Raw genomic sequence first — 21731 nt, forward strand, 5'->3', positions numbered from 1 at the left:
GTCAATATTCTGGGGGAGTACTGTGTGTGGTCAGCAGTTTAAAGGGGGTTGAAGGGTCATGATCAGTCTGAGGGCTGTTATGAGTGGTTAGAAGAGTTTGTGGATAAAGATCAGCCTTGAGTCACAGGGGTTGGGTAGGTGGTGGCACGTTCCCATCTGGTTTGACGAGTGGTGGCTATTTACCCTGGACTTGGAAACTTATAAGGTTGAGAAAAGTATAGAGCGGTAGAGAGAGACAGATTTGTCAGACTGTCTTGTTAGAAAGCGAGTACCCAGATAGACTAAGAGTGGATAATAGAGAGCCTGTCCTGTTAGAGACAGATTATCCTGCTGGAATTTGACCACCCTGTTAGAGAGAATGCTACTGTATGTTATAAACTGCTTCATGAAAGTGTACTCTTTTAGAAATGGGGAGAGACTGGTTACAGAAAGCATTCAATGTGAGAAATTGCCCTAGGTGACATTATCAGTACTATTATGGAGTGGTAGTTTCATTATTGTGCAGCCAGAGTGGCACAGGGCAGCTACATTACAGTTTGGGGTGCTTTGGCTTTGCTCTGGAAGCAACATCTTATGTCACATGACAGGGCCAGTTGATATATGGAAGCACTGTGCACCATCCATGTTAGTGTCTGGGTAGTCATTAATGTAGGGGGCGGGATTTACATGTACACATCAGTTCAAGAGAAAGGATATTGGATGTAGTGGGAAAAGGACGGGTGTAGCAAGATGACCAATGCCATATTGTTGCCACTTTGAGAGTTTTTGCTGGGCATGAAACGCTAATTGAATTTTATATTTATAAAAAGTATTTAACCTAAGTTAATAGCTTAGGTCATACTTTACTGAAAACTTTACTTTTGGAAAGGGAAAAAGCAAACCCCTGTAAGTTGCAGTTTGAAGGAATGCATTACACGTGTCTTTAGCAAGACTGATCAAATGGGAGAAATGATTTCCACAAGGTGCTTTGGAATTAATATGGTTATTTTGCAGGCTGTACATGGAAAGAATTTAGCTTGATTCTGATTAGAGAATTACTCCTAATCACTACAACATGGATGTTTGTATCTCATTCCCAAAAATAAGCAGTGACACAGATGTACGAGTTACCCAAATCTTCATGGAATGTGTGATATACATTTTTACATCTAGTCGTGGTAGAAGGAAAGAAATTCAAATTATCTATGGGCTGCCGAAGTAAAGTTATTTTTTATTTTGAATGGAGTAAGAAATAGGAAGATCTCTTGTCAGTTTATTTATGTATTTGTTATTTTTCCATCTGTGTCCCATTCAGAAAATTCTCATTCTCTTCCTGTATTTTAGAAATAATGGAAGTAATAGGAAATCCTTCTAAAATGACCATCTTTTCCCAGTTGTCCCCCTTGGAAAATGTCCCCTTTATCCCTATTGTGGTGACAGCTTTCCCAGACTTGGTCAATATTCACAACAAACTGAGGGGGGCGATTTTCTCTTGTGGGGACAAGAGTAATAAAATTCTGACAGGGGTTCTAACCCTTCCCCATTCTCTCTTAAAAAATGCCTTTAGATATAAGTCGTTATTGCTAATTGCCTGGCATCTGTGTAGATCATTGGGCATTTTTACTGAGTCACTGATCCTGAAAAAATAGACAGTGAGTGAAGTTGGAAATCTAAGGTACCTATTTATAGCAGAGAGTAGATACAACTATCCACTGCTAGATACAGCAGTGTTTACTCCACACCGTGCCTGCGTTTCCAGACTCATTTATAAAATGCTGGCCACATTGTGTAGTCTGCAGTGTCCCATACAATATTTTATTGGCTGGGAAGACCAGAAGATAGATCATGTGACTGGACTCTCCTCTTCCTGATTTTTTTCCCAATAATTGAAATGAATGGGGTTTGTTGACCCTTACTCTTCAAACTTGTTCTGGGTCAATGCCTTAGAACAGTGGTCTCCAAACTGTGTTCCGGGGACCAGATGTAGCCCTTTGCCTGCCCTTATATGGCTTAGGGCAATATTCCATCCGCTGAAAACCCAACAATAGGACATACTTTCTGTCATTGACACCAACAATAGCATACTAGTCTGCCCACAGACACCAACAATAGGGCACAATTCCTCCTAATGACACCAACGATGGGGCATGATTGCTTCCTTTGACACCAACAATGGGGTACTGTTCCTCCCAATAACAGCAAAGATGGGGCATTGTTTACTCCAACTGAAGCCAGGACATTTTTTTTTCCTATTGGAAATAAGCTGGCACTCCTACAGTTTGAAGGACAGTAAACTGGCCCTTTGTTTAGAAAGTCTGGAGACCCCTGCCTTCGAAAATATTGAGGATAGAGAATTAGCATTACAACTAGGAAACCAACATTTTCAGTACGACGGTAATGTAATTCTCTAATGACAGGTTCCCTTAACACCTCTTTGTTGGTTCAGTGCGTAGCATTATTACTTAAGTTTCTGCTTTAAAAAATTCTGTCACCATGGTCAATGGCCAAATATAGACATTTACTCCTATCAAATCTCACAATAAACAAGTACGTGTGCACATTTTAAATAAAATATTTTCTATTTTCATTTTTGAAAGGTTTTATTTTAGCTTTTTTAAAATCACTTTTTTGCATCTTTCAGGTTCATTCAAAGGCAAAATACTGCTACAAAATAGGAGTGAATTGCATGCTTTGAAAAAAGGGGCATATAGCATGAGGCAACAGGGCACAAGGCAATTCAAGGATAAAATCAGGCAATAGATTAAAGCAAGGGTTCAGGCATCTTGACAGGAAGCAAAATGTGCAAAGTCATTAAGGGGCAGGGGACATGATAAGGCAGGGAAGCACTGGATAAGAGTTGGGAAAGGGGGTGATGCAGGAAAAGTTACAGCATATCCATGAGAGGGGTAGTTTTGAGGCTATAGGAGTGATGGATTTAGGTTGAAAATTATACTGCAATGGAAAATAAATCTTGCAAATATACTGAGCTGGATCATCACATTCTTTAAAAGCATACCCAATACTGAGAAGAAAAAGAGAGAAATATGATATGATTTAGACCATACGGTAATGGAAAATGTTCAGTATAGGAATAAAAAATGGTAATGGATTTTCAACAGTCATTGTCCATTTATTTCTATATTGGGGTTGATGAATCTGCTAATAATAAATCTGGCTACACACGTAAAATTTTCAATGGCCAATTTGGTGATGTCAGTCACAGCCCTTGCCCTTGCAGCTTATGCGCAGGACCGCTGATAGGGCAGTACAGCCAGCCGTGTTGTACCGGGCCTGGCCCCCATCAGCTACACAAGGGTGCCCAGGCAGCTTTACATTTCATTTCTGAATATTAAAAACTAGAGCTTTCTAAACCTCACCCCGGCTACTACATGCTTAGAGGGGGGGGGGGGTAATTCAATTTTTCTGGGCCCCACCTGGTCAACAGAGAGGCCCAGGAGGTGAGGAGGCCGCCACATATTGCTCTGCTAGTTATTTGGGAGGGGGATAGCTTGGTCATCTCTGCAGCAATGATCAAGATATTATTTTTTAGCCCCAACGAGTCTGCACAAAGTAAAAGTAATCCTAGTAGCTAAGAAGCCCCTGGATTACTTTTACAGGCAGTGGAAGGGGGTTCCACCACCACCTTTACTGGGCTCTCCCGTGCAATCAGGAGCCCCATTAAGGATATTAGCAGTAACATCCAGTTCCTGGGACACAGTGAGAGGAACTGATGTTGTTCCTCCTATGGTGTAATGTCAGAAACTGAAAGCGAGGAGGATTTCATCACTTCTGATTTCGGTCTTATGTAAACAAGCCATTACAAATCTGCAGAGATGGGGTCATGGGAGGAGCCTGGGCTGGGGTCGAGGGTGGGGTTAAAGGGGGTAGGCTGTACGGGGCTCCATGATTTCTTACAGCGGCCCTGCTTGTGCGGCCTTATCCTGCACAATGAAAATCTGCTAGAGAAGGATAGAACGTTACATTGCATGATGAGCATTGGCATCTTGTGCATTCATCGGCCGATCATGCTGCATGAACTACACTACAGTCTGCTTATTTAACCTGACCCCCAATTATCTGGCTCTGCACAACGTGCAACTTTATTTTAACGGCCAATTAAAAGATGGCTCTAAAGGAGCAACAGATTAATCACAGACTGTAAAGTGTGCAGCCAGCAAAAAGAGGGAGATGGGAAGAGCGTGACTGCGCAAGACCAAGGGAGACAATGAAAGACAAGAGGAAGAAGGAGAGAGTAAAGCCCTTTTTATGTAAACATTAGGGGTAGAGAGGTAGAGAAGGAGAGACAGATAGAAGAGACAGTGTGAGAGAGTTAAAAAGGAACACTTTTTCATCTCATGTCAAAAAATACGAGATGAGGAATGCAAGCGAAACATCGAGAAACAGCACGGCAGCCACCACAAGAGGATCAGCATCCTGAAAGAGGAAGATAACGGATATCAAAATTAGAAATCTGACAAAGAATCGACACAAAGGAGAAAAGATCAAACTGATTGCTTTCTCATTAAAGTCTTACCCTTTGCATACGTGATTTAAGGGGGGACTCTTGTGTCCCCCCTGCATCCACAGGTTCTTCCACACACTCTATGCTGGGTGAAGAGTTATTTAGTCCTTTTTCCAGGGTGGATTCAATGGGCCTTTGTTCCTCTGAGTGGTCTGGCACATGTGTGGGGGTTTCCATAGAAGGAATATCCTCTTCCTGGATAGGGGGGCATGGAGTCCCATCTCGCAAATGGCAGCATGAAAGGGCTGGGGGTGTGTCAGGGTGGCTGGGAGGCAGGCTTGGGTCTGGGGTTTGGTCTAGAGGGGTCTCATCATGACACATTTCATTGGGGCACTGTCTAAGCCAGGGAATATCACTCTCAGCAATTTGCTCCTCTTCTTCTTGCACACAATTCGAGCCTGTTGGGGAAAAGTAATAAAAAACTTGCTTATGAAGCAAAGAAAACAGTGATGTTATTTTCATACTAACTGCACTACAAAAGTAAAAGGATTTAATAATTAATTAGCAATTAAAGTGCCTCTTCTATAACTTTTATATTTGTATCTAATATTCCTTCTTAATTAAAGTGTATCTAAATCCAAGAACAAAAATGCAATACGTTGCTTCTAGCAGTACTTAGATGTGCTGGCTGCATTAGGTTTCCTTCTTGAAGCTTTTCTTTCTTTATTTTCACCTGAATATCCTGCAGGAAAACACTTTCTATACTAGAGTGAGAACGCCATACTGTATCTATGGAGTAGCAGTGTTGTTACCCTAGGACAGGACTACAGTGCACCTCTCCCTTTCCTCTTCTGTATACCATGGGAGAGTTCTGTTATCCAGAGATAGCTGGAAGTAATGTTAGTGGTAGTAATGCTGCAGGGACAGAAAACACAAGAAGTTATCAGCCGGCAAGATTTCTGGCAGGATCAAAGGGTATTTTTTGTACTTAATGAAAAACTATAACAAAACACTTCCAATGGTATATTTATCAGACCAAAAGGATCAAATAAATTAAGTTAATTTATAGAGTGTTTACACTCATAAATCACTGCTACTTGACAAAAGTAAGTTGCAATGTCATGTTTGTGCTCTAATTCTTTGGATGTATTGCTATATAGGACATGAAAGGATCCCCATCAGAGTGTGCTGTTCACTTGCACATAGAAAGTACTACATGATTGTATATAAACACATAGAGTATAGTATTTTCCATCACTGTTAATATTCATGCAAACAGGTAAAAGTTAAACCATGAAACATTTGTGTTGCACTATACTTTTAAATCCTAATGACAACGATATACAGTACTTCAAAGTAATAAAAACATGATTCAATATACAAAAACACCAGTATTAGTGATCATTGCAGTTATGAATAAACCGGTGCAGCAAATATCAATGGGAAATAGAAATCAATAAACAATTTGTATAAATAAATGCTTTTTTTTTGTACCTACACTGTACGGATGAGCTTCAAGTTTGAGTCGACCGTAAGTTCGACTTTTATGGGGCGTTCGAGGCAAATTCAAGCCCCTCATGCAAGACCGCAGTGCATTGTTGTATGATGATTGGCCAAAGCATACACCTGACCTGCATGCTTTGGCCAATCACAGCACGCTCCTCAGCGAGAGCCATAATTGGCCAAAGGCAGGGTGCCTTCGGGCCAATCATGGCTCATGGGGACTAAGTCCACGCCCCACACTATATAAGGCTGCTTACACAGTGCCCGTCTCGTGTGTTATAATGGACGGAGATAGAGAGATTGCGCTAGATTAGGCAGGCATGCTAGTTAGTTAGTGGCAGTGTATTTGATATATATATATATATATATATATATATATATATATATATATATATATATATATATACAGTCAGACTAGTATATATATTCAGTCAGTACAGGCAGTGTATTTGATATATTCTGTCAGTACAGGCAGTATATTTGTATATTTGAGATGTACACAGTATATAATACAGTGTAGTGCGGTGTTAAAAAAAAAAAAAAATACCCATCATGTCTGGAAGGCCTCCAAGGAGAGGCAGATGCTCACAGGCCACAAAAAGAGGGCAAGCAGCCTCAGAAATAATATTTAACAGCAGGGACCCTTGCTGCACCCAACAAGAGTAACTGTGAGAGGTTACAGTGTTTTGCCCCCACCAACACCTAAGGCCCAATGTTTCTGCCCCTGTTTAACAGGGGCATGTAATTACAATTTTTGAAATAATATTTAACAGCAGGGACCGTTCCTGTGCCCAACAAGAGTAACTGTGAGGGGTTACCGTGTTCTGCCACCACCACCTAAGGCACAATTTTTCAGCAGTATATAGTGCAGTCCGTATAGTATATATACTGCAGTTCAGAGTATATAGTGCAGTCTGTATAGTATATATACAGCAGTTCAGAGTGTATAGTGCAGTCTGTATAGTATATATACAGCAGTTCAGAGTGTATAGTGCAGTCTGTATAATATATACTGCAGTTTAGAGTATATAGTGCCCTCAGTGTAGTATAGAAAAAATACAGTGCAGGGTATATAGTGCGGTGTACAATATATAATATAGTGTATTGAAGTGGTTAAGGGGAGCCCTATGACAGAATTAAGAAAAAAACGGCATGGGTTCCCCCCATCCATACCAGGCCCTTTGGGTCTGGTATGGATTTTGGGGGCTGCCCCCACGCAATTTTGTTTTTTTAAATTGACGTGGAGTTCACCTTAATATCCATACCAGACCCGAAGGGTCTGGTATGGACTGGGGGGGGGGACCACGCTGTTTTTTTGGATGATTTTTTATGTATATTGCCGGGATCTGGCAATACATTACCGTCGTGAGCAATTTTAAATGACATTTTTTCGTTTAAAAATGTCATTTTGCTGCAGTACTTTTCTAAACATGGGAAAAATGTGCTAATTTACAGGCAGACTAAAGGGACCCCCAGGCACGATATTTAAAGAAATATTTCATGTTTTTTGTCTCACTTTAAGCATTCTTAAAATCACTGCTCCTTAAAAAACGTTCGTTTTAAAAACTTTAAAAACTTTTTTTTGCATTGATACATGTCCACTGGGCCAGTACCCGGGTCCCCAAACCCTTTTTATAGCAATAACTTGCATATAAGCCTTTAAAATTTTGATTTTTCACATTCATTTCTCATAGACTTTAACAGTGTTCGCATGTTCGCACAAATTTTTTGTCTGTTCGCAAGTTCTGGTGCAAACCGAACGGGGGGTGTTCGGCTCATCACTACTACACTGTTTATTTATCAGTGAATAGGCTTATATTAATTTATATGCATTGTTTATTGATTTATATTTTCCATTGATTTTTGCTGCACTGGTTTATCGTTAACTGCAATAATCCCTAATACTACTGTAATAAATAAAATAAAAATACTGGTGTGTTTGTCTATATTGAATCATATTTTTATTACTTTGAAGTATATTGTTGTCATTAGGATTTAAAGGTATAGCGAAACACACATTTTTCTTGGTTTAATGTTGATGGTATTGTATATAGGTACCAGTGTGTGCTGCTATTACTGTATACATTGTTCTCTTTATTTAATCAATTTTTGCCACCTGAGGGCTTAACACAGAGCACGGAAGACACTTTGACACCAAACAAGTAAAGGTGTCAGCTGCGAAATATGTAGGCTTCTTTGCCCAAAATGGTTAGGAACCTTTTAGGCTGGGTTCACACTAGTGCTAATTAAATGCGGATTTCCCCACTTCCAATTCACATGACAGGAGACTGTGACCGGCTCTCAATGGAGCCAGTTCACGCAGCTCTATGGTGATCGTAGAGCGGATTGCACAAGGGTCCTGTGCGTCTTTGGCTCCGTTTTAGGTCCGAATTCCATTCCTAAAATGGTGGGCACTGAAATGCAGCACTGACTGGCATCACTGATGGGCACTTATTAGTGTCACTGAACACTAATTGGTGTCACTGATTGGCACAGACTGGCATCAGTCCTGGGCACTACTGGGGCTGCACTGATCATCAGGGTACTGATGATCAGTGCCCTGATTTTCCTTACAGGTCTCCCCTGTGAGGCGAAGAGAGATGATAAACGGCACTCCCGTGTTAACATGTGATCAGCTGTGATCGGCCGATCTCCCTGTTACCTGTTGTTACTTGCAAGATTTAAAACCAAGTTCAAAAGGGTTAATCCCTCTGGGATAGACCAATTGTTTTTGATCTCCCTGGGTTTAAAGGTATCATAGTGATACCAAATTAATGAAAATTGGTATTCTCAAAGAAGGAAGATGGCACAGTTCCTTTGAAGTTTGCTGCTAGTATATGAAGTTTGTGTTTTTGGGAAGATATTAGTATCAGTCCATCAATTCGCCAACCTCGTATTATAACAGGGTGTGACTACAGGGTTATTATTCCCCCTTCACTTCCGGCACACAGACACCTCATTGGAGCTCTTGATGGGCCCTGAGGATTCTTTGGAACCATGATCTTTTAAAGGGTGATAATGTATTAAGGTCCAACAAAAGCTCCAGAAGAAGCCATGATAGTGGTGAAACATGTAGAGGCAACCATTCTTTTGTATTGTGACCACTGAGCTGTATTATGCTCTTTTATATATATAAAATTGTTTCTCTCAACTATGTTTGTTGAATAAAATGTATTTATTTTTGTAATATCAATTTCTATTGATTGTTTGCACCTTTAAACTCCAATTGTGTTTAGGTAATTTTTGAAGTAATTTTTCTCCTTCACTGATGTGCGCTGATGAGGCTGCACTGATGGCAACTGATAGGCTCCGCTGATGGCCACTGATAGGCGGCACTGATGGGCACTGATAATGCGGCACTAATGGGCACTGATAGGTGGCATTGATAAGCACTGATGAGGTGGCACTGAGAGGTGGCACTGATGGGTGGCACTGATGGGCACTGATGGTTGGCACTGATGGTTGGCACTGAAGGGCACTGATAGGTGGCACTGATGAGTGGCACTAATAGGCACTGATTCCTGATGGGTGGCACTGGTAGGCACTGGTAGGTGACACTGATAGGCAGCACTGATCTGTGGCACTGATTATGAGACACTGACGGGCATTGATTGGCAGCACTGGTAGGCATTGATGGGTGGCACTGTGGGCACATGTAGGTGGCACTGGTGGGTACTGATAGGTGGTACTGATAAGTGGCACAGTGGGCACTGGCAGCTGACACTGATGGGCACAGAAAATGCAGCCACGGCTTTCTGTGTGAGGGACCGATGTCCCTCTGACAGAAGCCGGTGATCAGCTTTTTTTCCCCTCACGCTGACAGCGTGAGGGAAAAAAAAATACCGATTACCAAGCTTCTGTTTACATCACGTAATAGGCTGACAGCTGATCATGTGGTAAGAGGCTGGGATCGACCCCTTACTCGGATCTGTGATCAGCAGAGTCTCATAGACTTGGTGATCACAGAGCGTGCCACGCACGACCTGCAGGGACGCGCAGACAGCGCTTGCTCGGGAGGATGTCCATGGACGCCCTGCCGGCAATTAAGGCCCTGCTGTAGCTGTCTCTCTATAGCGCGGGCGGCAAGTAGTTAAAGTATAACTAAAGGCAAAACTTTTCTTTTAGTTTTGGATGGAGTGGAGGTGGATTAGACTCCCTGTCAGGTTTTATTGCTGTCTGTGCCCCTGTTAAGGAGATTCACCTTCTCTAATTGTCCTGTTTACCATTATATTTGATAGTGAAAATAAAAGAAAACCACTAATTTTGGGTTGTCCCCAGAAAATAGAGGGGAAATCTTTCAGTGTGCACACTAGTTCTGGTAACCTGGGGGTCCCCAAAGAATTCCCTTAATTTGCAGGCCAGGAAGTGAAGGGAAATCTCGGCAATATGACACAGATGGCGAAAAAAAAAAAAATCTAACAGGGGTTATAACCCTCCCTTACTCTGTCCAAAATTAAAAAAAAGTTTTGCCTATAGTTCTACTTTTAGACCCCTTTCACACCGAGGTGCTTTACAGGTGCTATTTTTAGGGCAAAAACGCCTGTAAACGACCTCTTCTGCAGCCCCAGTATGAGAGCCCGAGTGCTTTCACATTGGGACGGTGCGCTTGCAGGACAAGAAAAAGTCCTGCAAGCAGCATCTTTGGAGCGGTGGGGGAGTGATGTATACACCGCTCCTCCACTGCTTTCAAATCGCCTTAGAAGCGCTTTAAAAAGCAGTGCTAAGTGGGCACTTTTAACCCCTTCGGGGGTTAAAAGCGACGCTAAAACTAACATGCGCTTTACCGCTAACGCTCGCACTGCCCCAGTGTGAAAAGGGTCTAAGAGGACCTTATAGTATTGTTGTTGGCACTTCTTCTGAGATACGTTGCTGGCAACTGTTTTTGGTGACTTGTGACTGGTTTACAATTCTAAGCAGAAGGCAGACTGATAAACAGGCTGATAAACAGACATAAAAGTACCCTCTACTAAGTGTTGATTTTGCAAATACAGTGCGACATTATAGTTGAAGTTGCATGTTAATAAATATACTCACTTGGTGTCTCCAGCAGTTCTTCCAGGTCATTTGAGAGGATCCGAGCAGCTCGAGATGCCTCCAGTGCCTGCTGAGCAGCTACAGAGGCAGCTTCAGCTTGAAGACGGGCATCAGCAGCACTAAAGAGAGAAAGAGATCTCATTTCACTACTTGCATGTAACAATAATGGTTTATCCTCAAAGTAACTTTCAAACAGCTGACAAAAAATGCAGAGGATAGTTCTAAAAACACAAAATGTACTGCAGATGTTTCGGATAACAAAGATAGAAAAAACTAACAATTATCAATGCAAAGGGATATTTAGGTGTCAGCACTTTATTGTATAGATTTTTACATGAATACCTAAAGCATATCAGTATTTAATATCTATTTATACATTGGATGTAGTACACACCTATACAAATTCATAATATATATTCACTGAATTTTCACTTTTACTGCTGAGGGCAACTAAGGATATACAGTTAAGCAAATGTCATTTTTTTTTTTTGTTGCTTATAATACAATATCGTTGATATTGCTGGGTTTGCCTGATGGCAAATTATGTTTTGATAGTAGTATTGCAATTACGCTATTGAACTATTTAATTGTAGGTGTGTATTTGACTTGATGGGCACAGCAGAAATACATATTGTTTTTGGCAATTTGGTCAAAAAGTAGGTGTTACATAGTTACATTTATAAAGTTGAACAAAAGACACAGGTAAATCCAGTTCAACCTACAGTATGTGTGTGTGTGATTTTTATTTTCCAACAATTTCCACAGCCCTGTATATTCTGCTTTTTGAAGAAGGCATCTTAGGCCTCAAGCACACGGTAAGCTTAAAGGATAAGTTCACCTTTTATAACATGTTACATTTTACACCCATATTCAGGGTGTACCATGTAATATGCTATGAATGCACCGATCCCCTCTGTGACATCAAACCGAGGATCTTCTCCCCGTGTCTGCTGCCACAATCCAATAAAGATGCCCCGCCCACCCGGCTGCATCACTCATTCACAGTCCTCTTTGAATGGAAAACTACAAGGTCACTCAGCCTTTGCAGCTGTCGGCTTGTAGTTTTCAATGAACTAACACGGCGCTGTGAGCACTGTGGCAGTTCATTCATTCTTCCTGTCAGAATGTATCGGCTTCCTCGCATGAGGTATAAGGAAGCCTATACACTGACAGAACTGCAGGAGACCTGCATGGCACCAGCGATCTCCTGATCCCTGGTGCAATGCTTTACAGGCTCCTGCAACAAAAAATAAATGCACTTTTTTTTTACTTAAAAAAATTTGCATTTATTTATTTTTTTTTTAAAAGTGAACTTATCCTTTTTTCTCCTACTGGAGTTTAGCAGTGTTTTTAGGGAAGGTTTTTTTTTAAGAAGCTGACAATCCCAACTAGTACCACGAGGGGAGGGATCAGTTAGATAAGTTGCATTCACTGCAGACATTATAGCAACAATCTTTTGCAGTACTGTACAACAGCATCATTTATTTTTATTTTTTAACCAATGGTGTCCCTAGGGGGGGGGGCAGAGGGGGCCCTGACACCCCCAACATTATGCTGTGCCCCACCATGTGCCCCCCTCAATAAAAAAATTTATTTATTTTTTTTTTTACAAAAAGGCAATGTCTAAGAGGGAGAGTGTCCCCAGTCAGCTCCTGCGGGTGATTCCTCCCCCCTCCCTCTGCTCGCTGACACTGCATAATGTGAACGCTCACACAACCACGGCCGCCCGATCTGCTCCTTCCCCTGCATCCTCATTGACAGGGAGAAGAGCAAATTGCAGGAAGGACTCCACCAGGACTCTCAGTTACTGAAAAAACAGAATGATTTCTCCCGTCCTTAGGACAGGAGAACCAGACTGTAAATTCCAAGAGATGCCAGACCAGCGCTGTCAATAGCAGGGGCAGGACAGTAAGTGGAGGCTGGGGAACCCCACAGTGGCAGAACACCAGGGCCTGGTGGCAAGACAACCTTTGCAACCCTGATAGTTCTCCCACTGCTTTGGACCCTTATATTTTCTTGGTATGCTGGTGACATATATCTCTTGTTTTCTGCCACCATGGGGGGGCCCCAATACAGTAGAAAGGGAGCTCACTGCAGAACATGTGAAAGGACCGTTGTGGGGTCGTAGTAAAGGGCCCCAGGATATAGATATATATATATATATATATATATATATATATATATATATAATTGCATTTTATAGTTGCCCCCCTACTTTTGTCCCTGTCCCCCCCATGTTCCCCCCTAAATATGAAAGTTGGAGACGCCACTGTTTTTAACTATATATGACAGCGTAGATTTGTCCTGACATAACAAATATTTAGCATGAAATGAATATTGGGATTCGTTTTATAGCTACTGTAAAGCTATGTTTAGGGTTGGGATTATATCTAAACTCCCAGCAAATAGCTAAATTAAAGGATAAAATGAATGCGTTAAAACTATTTCTGGTCATCCTCTTCTAAACTTACACAACTCTGCCACCTTCACAACCAAGCAGATTACACCACTTTCTCCTGTGCTGTCCTCTCTCCACCCCCACCCTGCTACAGTGCCTTGAAAAAGTATTCATACCCCTTGAAATTTTCCATACTTTGTCATGTTACAACCAAAAATGTAAACGTATTTTATTGGGCTTTTATGTGATAGACCAACCACCAAGTGGCACATAATTGTGCAGTGAAAGGAAAATGATAAATGGTTTTCAACATTTTTTACAAATAATAAATAAATATCTGAAAAGTGTTGTGTGCATTTGTATTCAGCCCCCTTTACTCTGATACCCCTAACTAAAATCGAGTGGAACCAATTGCCTTCAGAAGTCACCTCGTTAGTAAAAAGAGTCCACCTGTGTGTAATTTAATCTTAGTATAAATACAGCTGTTTTGTGAAGCCATCAAGTTTAAAGCAAGGTTAGGTTAGAAAGAAATATCCCAAGCCTTGAACATCTCACGGAGCACTGTTCAATCCATGATCCAAAAATGAAAAGAGTATGTCACAACTGCAAACTTACCAAGACATGGCCGTCCACCTAAACTGACAGGCCGGGCAAGGAGAGCATTAATCAGAGAAGCAGCCAGGAGGCCCACAGCTCAGGTGGGAGAATCTGTCCACAGGCCAACTATTTGTAATGCACTCCACAAATCTGGCCTTTATGGAAGAGGGCAAGAAGAAAGCCATTGCTGAAAGAAAGCCATAAGAAGTCCCGTTTGCAGTTTGCGAGAAGCCATGTGGAGGACACAGAAAACATGTGGAAGAAGGTGCTCTGGTCAGATGAGACCAAAATTTAACTTTTTGGACTAAAAGCAAAACACTGTGGGATTTATTTACTAAAGGCAAATGCGCTTTGCACTATAAGTGCACTTGGAAGTCCAGTCGCTGTATATCTGAGGGGGGCATGCAAGGAAAATAAAAAACAGCAGTTTTGTAGAAATCAGCAGATCTTCCCCTCAGATCTACAGCGACTGCATTTCCAAGTGCAAAGTGTATTTGCATAGCAAAGTGTATTTGTATTAGCAAAGTGGATTTGCCTTTAGTAAATCAACACCTATGTGCGATGGAAAACAAACACAGCACATCACCCTGAACACACCATCCCCACCATAAAACATGGTGGTGGCAGCATCATGTTGCGGAGATGCTTTTCTTCAGTCTGCAAAAGACTTGAGACAGGGGCAGAGGTTCACCTTCCAGCAGGACAACGACCCTAAACATACAGCCAGAGCTATAATCGAATGGTTTAGATCAAAGCTTATTCATGTGTTAGAATGGCCCAGCCAAAGTCCAGACCTAAATCCAATTGACAATCAGTGACAAGACTTGAAAATTGCTGTTCACAGACGCTCTCCATCCAGTCTGACAGAACTTGAGCTAGTTTGCAAAGAAGAATGGGCAAAAATGTCACTCTCTAGATGTGCAAAGCTGGTAGAGACATCCCCAAAAAGACTTGCAGCTGTAATTGCAAGGAAAGGTGGTTCTACAAAGTATTGACTCAGGGGGGCTGAATACAAATGCACGCCACATATTTCAGATATTTATTTGTAAGCATTTTGAAAACCATTTATCATTTTCCTTCCACTACACAATTATGCGCCACTTTGTGTTGGTCTATTATATAAAATCCCAATAAAATACATTTACGTTTTTGGTTGTAACATGAAAAAATGTGGAAAATTTCAAGGGGTATGAATACTTTTTCAAGACACCGTAACTGGAGAGTGAAAGAGCAGCAAGAATTGCTTTCACTTCCTGCTAGCATTTTCATGTCTGCATATTTGCATGCAACACACTTCATTGGTTTCCACTCCTGCCCAACCCCCCCCCAAGTGCTGCTGCATAGGGGATTGCAAGTAGCTGATATAAAATTAAAACTTAGCAGTTTACACTAGTTGCTTGTATTAAAAAAATAAATAAATAAATAAATATTCTATTATTGAATACCTAACTGCATGAATTTATGCATTCTTTGTATCTGCCTGGAGTTCAGCGTTCAGCGTTGACGCATGTCAAAGCACATGTCAAATCGCACCAATGTGAATCGGGGTTAAGAAGATTTTGTTCTTTACTGACTTTTTAGATTCTTTGGGACAACCCACTGTTCCCCCACCTATATACTACCCAAGAGATTGGCAAATGGCATAGGATTACGCTACTGTCACATTATCAAATGATGACTGGGATGATATCACCTAATAGCGATACCAGCAAATAATAAACGTTATATTTATATTTTTCACCAAATTTACCTAGCCCATATATGTTTGCAAAAAATGGGTGAAATACAGTGGCGGCTGGTGTTTTTTTTTTGGGTGGGTGGCAAATGACCACCCTGAGCAGCCAGCAGCCCCCCCCGCGCTGTCTGCTGGTTGGTCTGGCACTTACCCCATGTAGGTGGGTAGCGGGTGGCGGGCAGTGGTTCCGTGTCCTCTCCTCCATCGGTGGCTTCCAGCGTGCGGCTCCTCCTAGGCGTCCAACAGGATCGCCTGTCCTTTCAGGGAATCAGGTGACGGGTCTCAAAACCCACTTCCTGATTGGCCGGGAGGAGGATCAGTGTTACAATAGTGAATATTCATTCACTGTTGTAACACACCTGGGTGGGCTTCGTTCACAATCTCTGCGCCCTGAGCCCACCCTATTTTAAAGCCTATTAGAGCCTCTGACTCTAATCAGGTGCTTAAAAAAAAACCCCTGCCATTGTAATTCATGCATCCTAGTGCTGCTGCATAGGGGATTGCAAGTAGCTGATATAAAATTAAAACTTAGCAGTTTACACTAGTTGCTTGTATTAAAAAAATAAATAAATAAATATTCTATTATTGAATACCTAACTGCATGAATTTATGCATTCTTTGTATCTGCCTGGAGTTCAGCGTTAAGAGTTCAGGGGTAACTATAGGTTTTTTATTATGGTTAGGGTTTTACAGATTAGTGTGAGGATTAAACTAAGGTTTTGGGATGACAGTTAGGAATTAGGTTAAGAGTTGGCCACACTGATCAGAATGTAGTAGTTTAAGCAGGGACCAGACAAATTACGATCAGTGTGTGGTGATCCCTGCTAAGGGACATGCTGGAAAATTACTCTCAATCAGCGGCTGTGGCTGCTGCCAATCACTGCAACCTCTGATCAGTGTATTTTGACAGCGGCAGTTCACGCTGTCAGAATACAATGTCCCAGTGGGAGGAATTCCACCATCCACCTTGTTTTTGTGGATGGAGGAATCTGTTTTTTTTACATTCAGCCTACTGGCCATATGAAAAAAAAAACATGTATGGCCAGCGTCAAGAATTATGTATAACAGGTAAACTGAACTATTAATTTTACTTTCCCTGGGATTATTATTGAATCTCTAAAACATCAATAATACACTATGAAATTACCTTGCCCAATAAAATATATGTATTTGTAGGAAATATATGCAATTATTATATTTATATGGGGTTAATATGACATATGAGCCAATGTATGTATGTATGCAAGGAACTTGTTGGTGACTTACAAGATTGTCTACTGTTTATCTAGAGAACTGGTCTTTCCTATTGTCACCTTTCCCAATATGCTAAAGCCAAATATTAAGCATTATAATTAGAATCAGACCAGTGCATCTCCATGGGAACATATGGCTTTGGTATGCTAAACTGGTCAACTGATTGTCAAAAGGTCCATGTGCAATGCCAGGAGATTACAAATAATAAGGAGAGAACCTAATATTGGATAGGCACTATATCAAAGGGGCTTGAGTTCCATCCAATCACTTTCATGAGAAAGATATGTTTGTGCAGTTTGGAACAATCCAAGATTCCTCAATGATAGTAAATGTAAGGAACTAGCCAACTGCAGGACAAACGTGCCTGTCAATAAATTCTGAATCAAAATCACTCTATTGGATAAAGGTATTATTACTGAGGAAGAAATAGAGCAAAAAATAATTCTGGGTAACAGGTTCTTATACATTTCAGTTTAAAAAATAACCAGATCACTGTATGAGGCGACCTCAATTGTGTTGCTGAAAGCAAATAAAGACCCTTTATATTGTGCCTCATATTGACCAGTTTCATTATTAAATCAAGACTACAAGATCTTGGTCAAAATATTTACTTTCCCCCTGAATCCAGTGATTTTAGGCATTGCACATCCAGACCCAACAGGCTTTAAGCCAGTCCACCTCCTTAGAAATTAAATGAACTAAGTTGGTAGCACAACTGACTAAGCATTAGTCACTAAGCAGGGGCTGTACCGTGGCCTCTTTAGATACAGTCAAGACGTTTGACTGTATCAAATGGCCTGTCCTCATTGTCTGTCCTCAGAAATTTGGATTGGCCCCAAATTAATCATGTAGATTCGCATTTTACATCTTGCCCCTGTGTCGAGTATGTGTGAAAATGGAATCACATTGGATTTTATGGCCAAACAGCAGGATAGGCCAACTGTTAAAAGTGTGCCCCCAACAGCCACTCCCAGCTTGTTAAACTTTACCCATGTGCAGTGCATTCTCTCACCCTCTAGAACAGTGATTCTCAACCAGGGTTCCTGTGGAACCCTAGGGTTTCTCCAGAGGTTGCTAGGGGTTCCTTCAGCATTGGGCCATTTCTGCCTCTCGGATAAGTTCCCACCGACACCATTGATCTTTTTAGCTATCTGTAAGGAGGTAATTCTTCCCAATGACCACAAGTGTAAGGACCATTGCTCCATTGACCATCACACTAATGTATCATGAATTGCAGATTTCTAATTTTTAGCAGGGGTTCCCCAAGACTGGAGAACTATTTCAAGGGTTCCTCTGTGTTGAAATGTTGAGAAAGGCTGCTCTAGAAGTTTGAATGATCTAGGAGCAGCTGCTGAGGGTGCACTAATGTTTGACCTGTCCTGCTGTTTAGCCAGGAGAAAGGGGAGCAGGCCACCTAGAGCTTTTTACAGACAGGCTATGCAGTACATAAAGGTATACAACTGGAAAGGGGCAGATTTTTAAAATCTGAACAGTGCTTTGCAATGTGGTGGGGTAATGGGAAGCATGGGGAGTTTTTTAAAAAATGTACAGAAAGGAGAACAAACCCCCTTTAGCCTAGGTTCACACTGAGCTGTGGGAATGAAGCCGTGCAAGTTCAGCTGTACTCCCAATTTCAGCTGCGATTTCACAGACATCTGTGTGCGTTTCTGCACAGATGTCAATGGAAATCGCACCCCGAAATCGCAAAAAAGTAGTACAGAAACTACTTTTTGAAATCAGTGCAGGACCGAAAGTGCAGCATCGCACTGATTAGGACGGCGCCACTGCCAGCAATTGCTGCCGATTTGACATGTGCTTTGACATGTCAAAGCACATGTCAAATCGCACCAATGTGAATCGGGGTTAAGAAGATTTTGTTCTTTACTGACTTTTTAGATTCTTTGGGACAACCCACTGTTCCCCCACCTATATACTACCCAAGAGATTGGCAAATGGCATAGGATTATGCTACTGTCACATTATCAAATGATGACTGGGATGATATCACCTAATAGCGATACCAGCAAATAATAAACGTTATATTTATATTTTTCACCAAATTTACCTAGCCCATATATGTTTGCAAAAAATGGGTGAAATACAGTGGCGGCTGGTGTTTTTTTTTTGGGTGGGTGGCAAACGACCACCCTAAACAGCCAGCAGCCCCCCCCCCCCCCGCTGTCTGCCGGTCGGTCTGGCACTTACCCCATGTAGGTGGGTAGCGGGTGGCGGGCAGTGGTTCCGTGTCCTCTCCTCCATCGGTGGCTTCCAGCGTGCGGCTCCTCCTAGGCGTCCAACAGGATCGCCTGTCCTTTCAGGGAATCAGGTGACGGGTCTCAAAACCCACTTCCTGATTGGCCGGGAGGAGGATCAGTGTTACAATAGTGAATATTCATTCACTGTTGTAACACACCTGGGTGGGCTTCGTTCGCAATCTCTGCGCCCTGAGCCCACCCTATTTTAAAGCCTATTAGAGCCTCTGACTCTAATCAGGTGCTTAAAAAAAAAACCCCTGCCATTGTAATTCATGTATCCGGCATCCTGCAAGGGGCCAGACGCATGGATAGGGGGAGGCAGCGATGGATGGGGGGGGGGGCATGCGTGAGCCCTTAATGGACAGTCTAAACTCATGAGCTGTAAAGGCTTTTAAAGCGTCACCTATTTTTGGGTACCCATAGTTATCTGTGATATCACACAATTTTAAGACTTTACATGTTTAGTATCTATTTACTCAACACAACCTCATCTTTTATATTTTACCAAAACTGGGTATTTATGATTAATTATATTGTGTATGTTTGCATGAAATTAATTTTATTATACTTATTCATGAAAAATTGCATTTGATAAACAGTTGCGCAAATATCATGCGGCATAAAACATTGCAACTATCATCTTTTTATTCTACAAGTCCTCTGCTTTCAGAAAATATATAATATTCTGAGCTTTAAGTAATTTTATGGCCAAAAATAAAGTTTGGTACATGTGTACAATTTTTTTTTTAATTGCTCTAATGCTGAAATAGTTAAACAAAAACAGATAATTGTTGACTGCAAAAGTATTCACCTTTCAATTTTTTCTGCATATACAGCTATGGGTATTTTAGGGAGAACCTCTGGATCTTGCTATTTTTGCCAATTCTTCCCATTTGGATGGGGGCATTTGGTGAACACTAGTTTTCTATTTTTCAAGTTTCTGACAATGAAGATATTCCCTACAACATTATACTACCATCAACATGTTACTTTATGTGGATGGTGTTCAGGGGGTCGCAAGCAGTTATGTCATTTTGCCACACATAGCATTTTGTTCTAAGGCCAAAAAGTTATATTTTTTTCCTACCAGACAAGAGATTTATACATGTATGAAATGTCCCCCATTTGTCTGGGTTTTGTCAATAATAGCTTTCTTCTCCTTATTCTTCCATAAAACCCAATTTTGATGTTACCCAGATTATAATTCCTCCAATGATACTTTCCTAGCTGTGGATCTCTAGTTGGCATTGGTTGCTTCTGTGACTAATGCCCTTTACCAGGTCAATGAGTTTTGGTGAACAGCCTTCTCTAGGTAGAGTCGTGACTATGGTATAACAGATGATACATACCCATTGCTTACCCGGCCAACCCAACTCCATAACCTCTTCCCCTTTTTCCCATTAAAGGAGACCACACCATTTTTGGTGTAAATTATTGGCCGTAGCAGCCTCTTTATTAATAACTCAGTTAAAATTAACATATCCTAAAGCAACATCTGTTAAACCTCCATTGGTCACGTTGGTCTTTGCAGGACCTCCCCCCCAGAATTACCATAACGATCATCACCATGCACTGCGGTACCTTTGAGTGAAAATAGGCCTCCAGCTGACATGCTAGCTCGGAGACAACCAAACCACTGACCGCAGTGCACCCTTTTACCAAATTCCAGCTAAACCAATGTTAGCTGGAATACCACCAACGGGCCCATACCACCGATGGGTCCCACATTCACCTTATCTGGGGGGGTTTCTTCCTTCACCCTCAAAGACCAACACCCGCCAACTGCCACAAAATCCTATAAACAGGCTTCTGTGAAAGAAAAAAACAGATTACGATATACAACCCAACACCTATTATGCCAGGGAGGGTGGGTGGGAAGCTGTCTCCTTCGTCTCACACTGACCCTGGGGAGGGACCTCCTTTCCTTTACTTTCTGCAGACTCCTCCTTTTCCTCCCATTCCTCCACTCAGATATCCTTTAACAACTTTGTCCCTGTATACTGTTCACCCAGTCATGTAAGCCCTACGTTTATTACTTTTGGGCATTACTCCGGCTTCTCTTGAACTTTTCATGATCTTTGATATAATGGTGCACCCTAATTTGTGCTTTTTCTGAATTTTATTCCAAACTTGTTTTGATAGCTTCTTTGTCCTCATAAAGGTTTTTGTTTAGATATGTTATCTAAAACAAAGATTGAAGTAAGTCTATTTCAACATTATGGACTATATTATGCAGATCGTCTACATAAAATCCCAATTTAAACAATTTTAATTCCAGGCTGTAACACTACTAGCTGTAGAAAGGTCCAAAAAGGGTGAAAAGTTTTGCAAATTATTGTATGATTGGTGTTCTGTTAGAACTAGCTTGATGGGAAAGTTTTACAAATCCATATATCCAAATAACATCTGCAGCCTGGATAAATATAAAAAATGGTGTCATAGATTTCAGCTACTGTAGATCCTGAAGAGCAGTCAATAAATGGCACATTCCCAAAACTTGAAGCAGAGGCATAT

The 21731-nt window shown here is 41.4% G+C and overlaps 1 protein-coding gene across 1 annotated transcript in view; it reads right to left on the bottom strand.

Annotated features, from left to right (window-relative positions):
* Positions 1-3377: 3377 nt before the first annotated feature.
* Positions 3378-21731, bottom strand: part of JPH4 (junctophilin 4) — a 42585-nt gene continuing 24231 nt past the window's right edge. Inside the window, exons 4-6 of the mRNA XM_073632580.1 lie at positions 10979-11097; positions 4514-4899; positions 3378-4413 (exon numbers count right to left, since the gene is read on the bottom strand). Of these exons, the coding sequence (XP_073488681.1) occupies positions 4333-4413; positions 4514-4899; positions 10979-11097 (586 nt within the window). The 3' untranslated portion in view covers positions 3378-4332. The remainder of the gene's footprint in view (positions 4414-4513; positions 4900-10978; positions 11098-21731) is intronic.

This window comes from Aquarana catesbeiana, linkage group LG01 (genome assembly GCF_042186555.1).
Source record: "Aquarana catesbeiana isolate 2022-GZ linkage group LG01, ASM4218655v1, whole genome shotgun sequence".
Taxonomy (NCBI): Eukaryota; Metazoa; Chordata; class Amphibia; order Anura; family Ranidae; genus Aquarana; species Aquarana catesbeiana.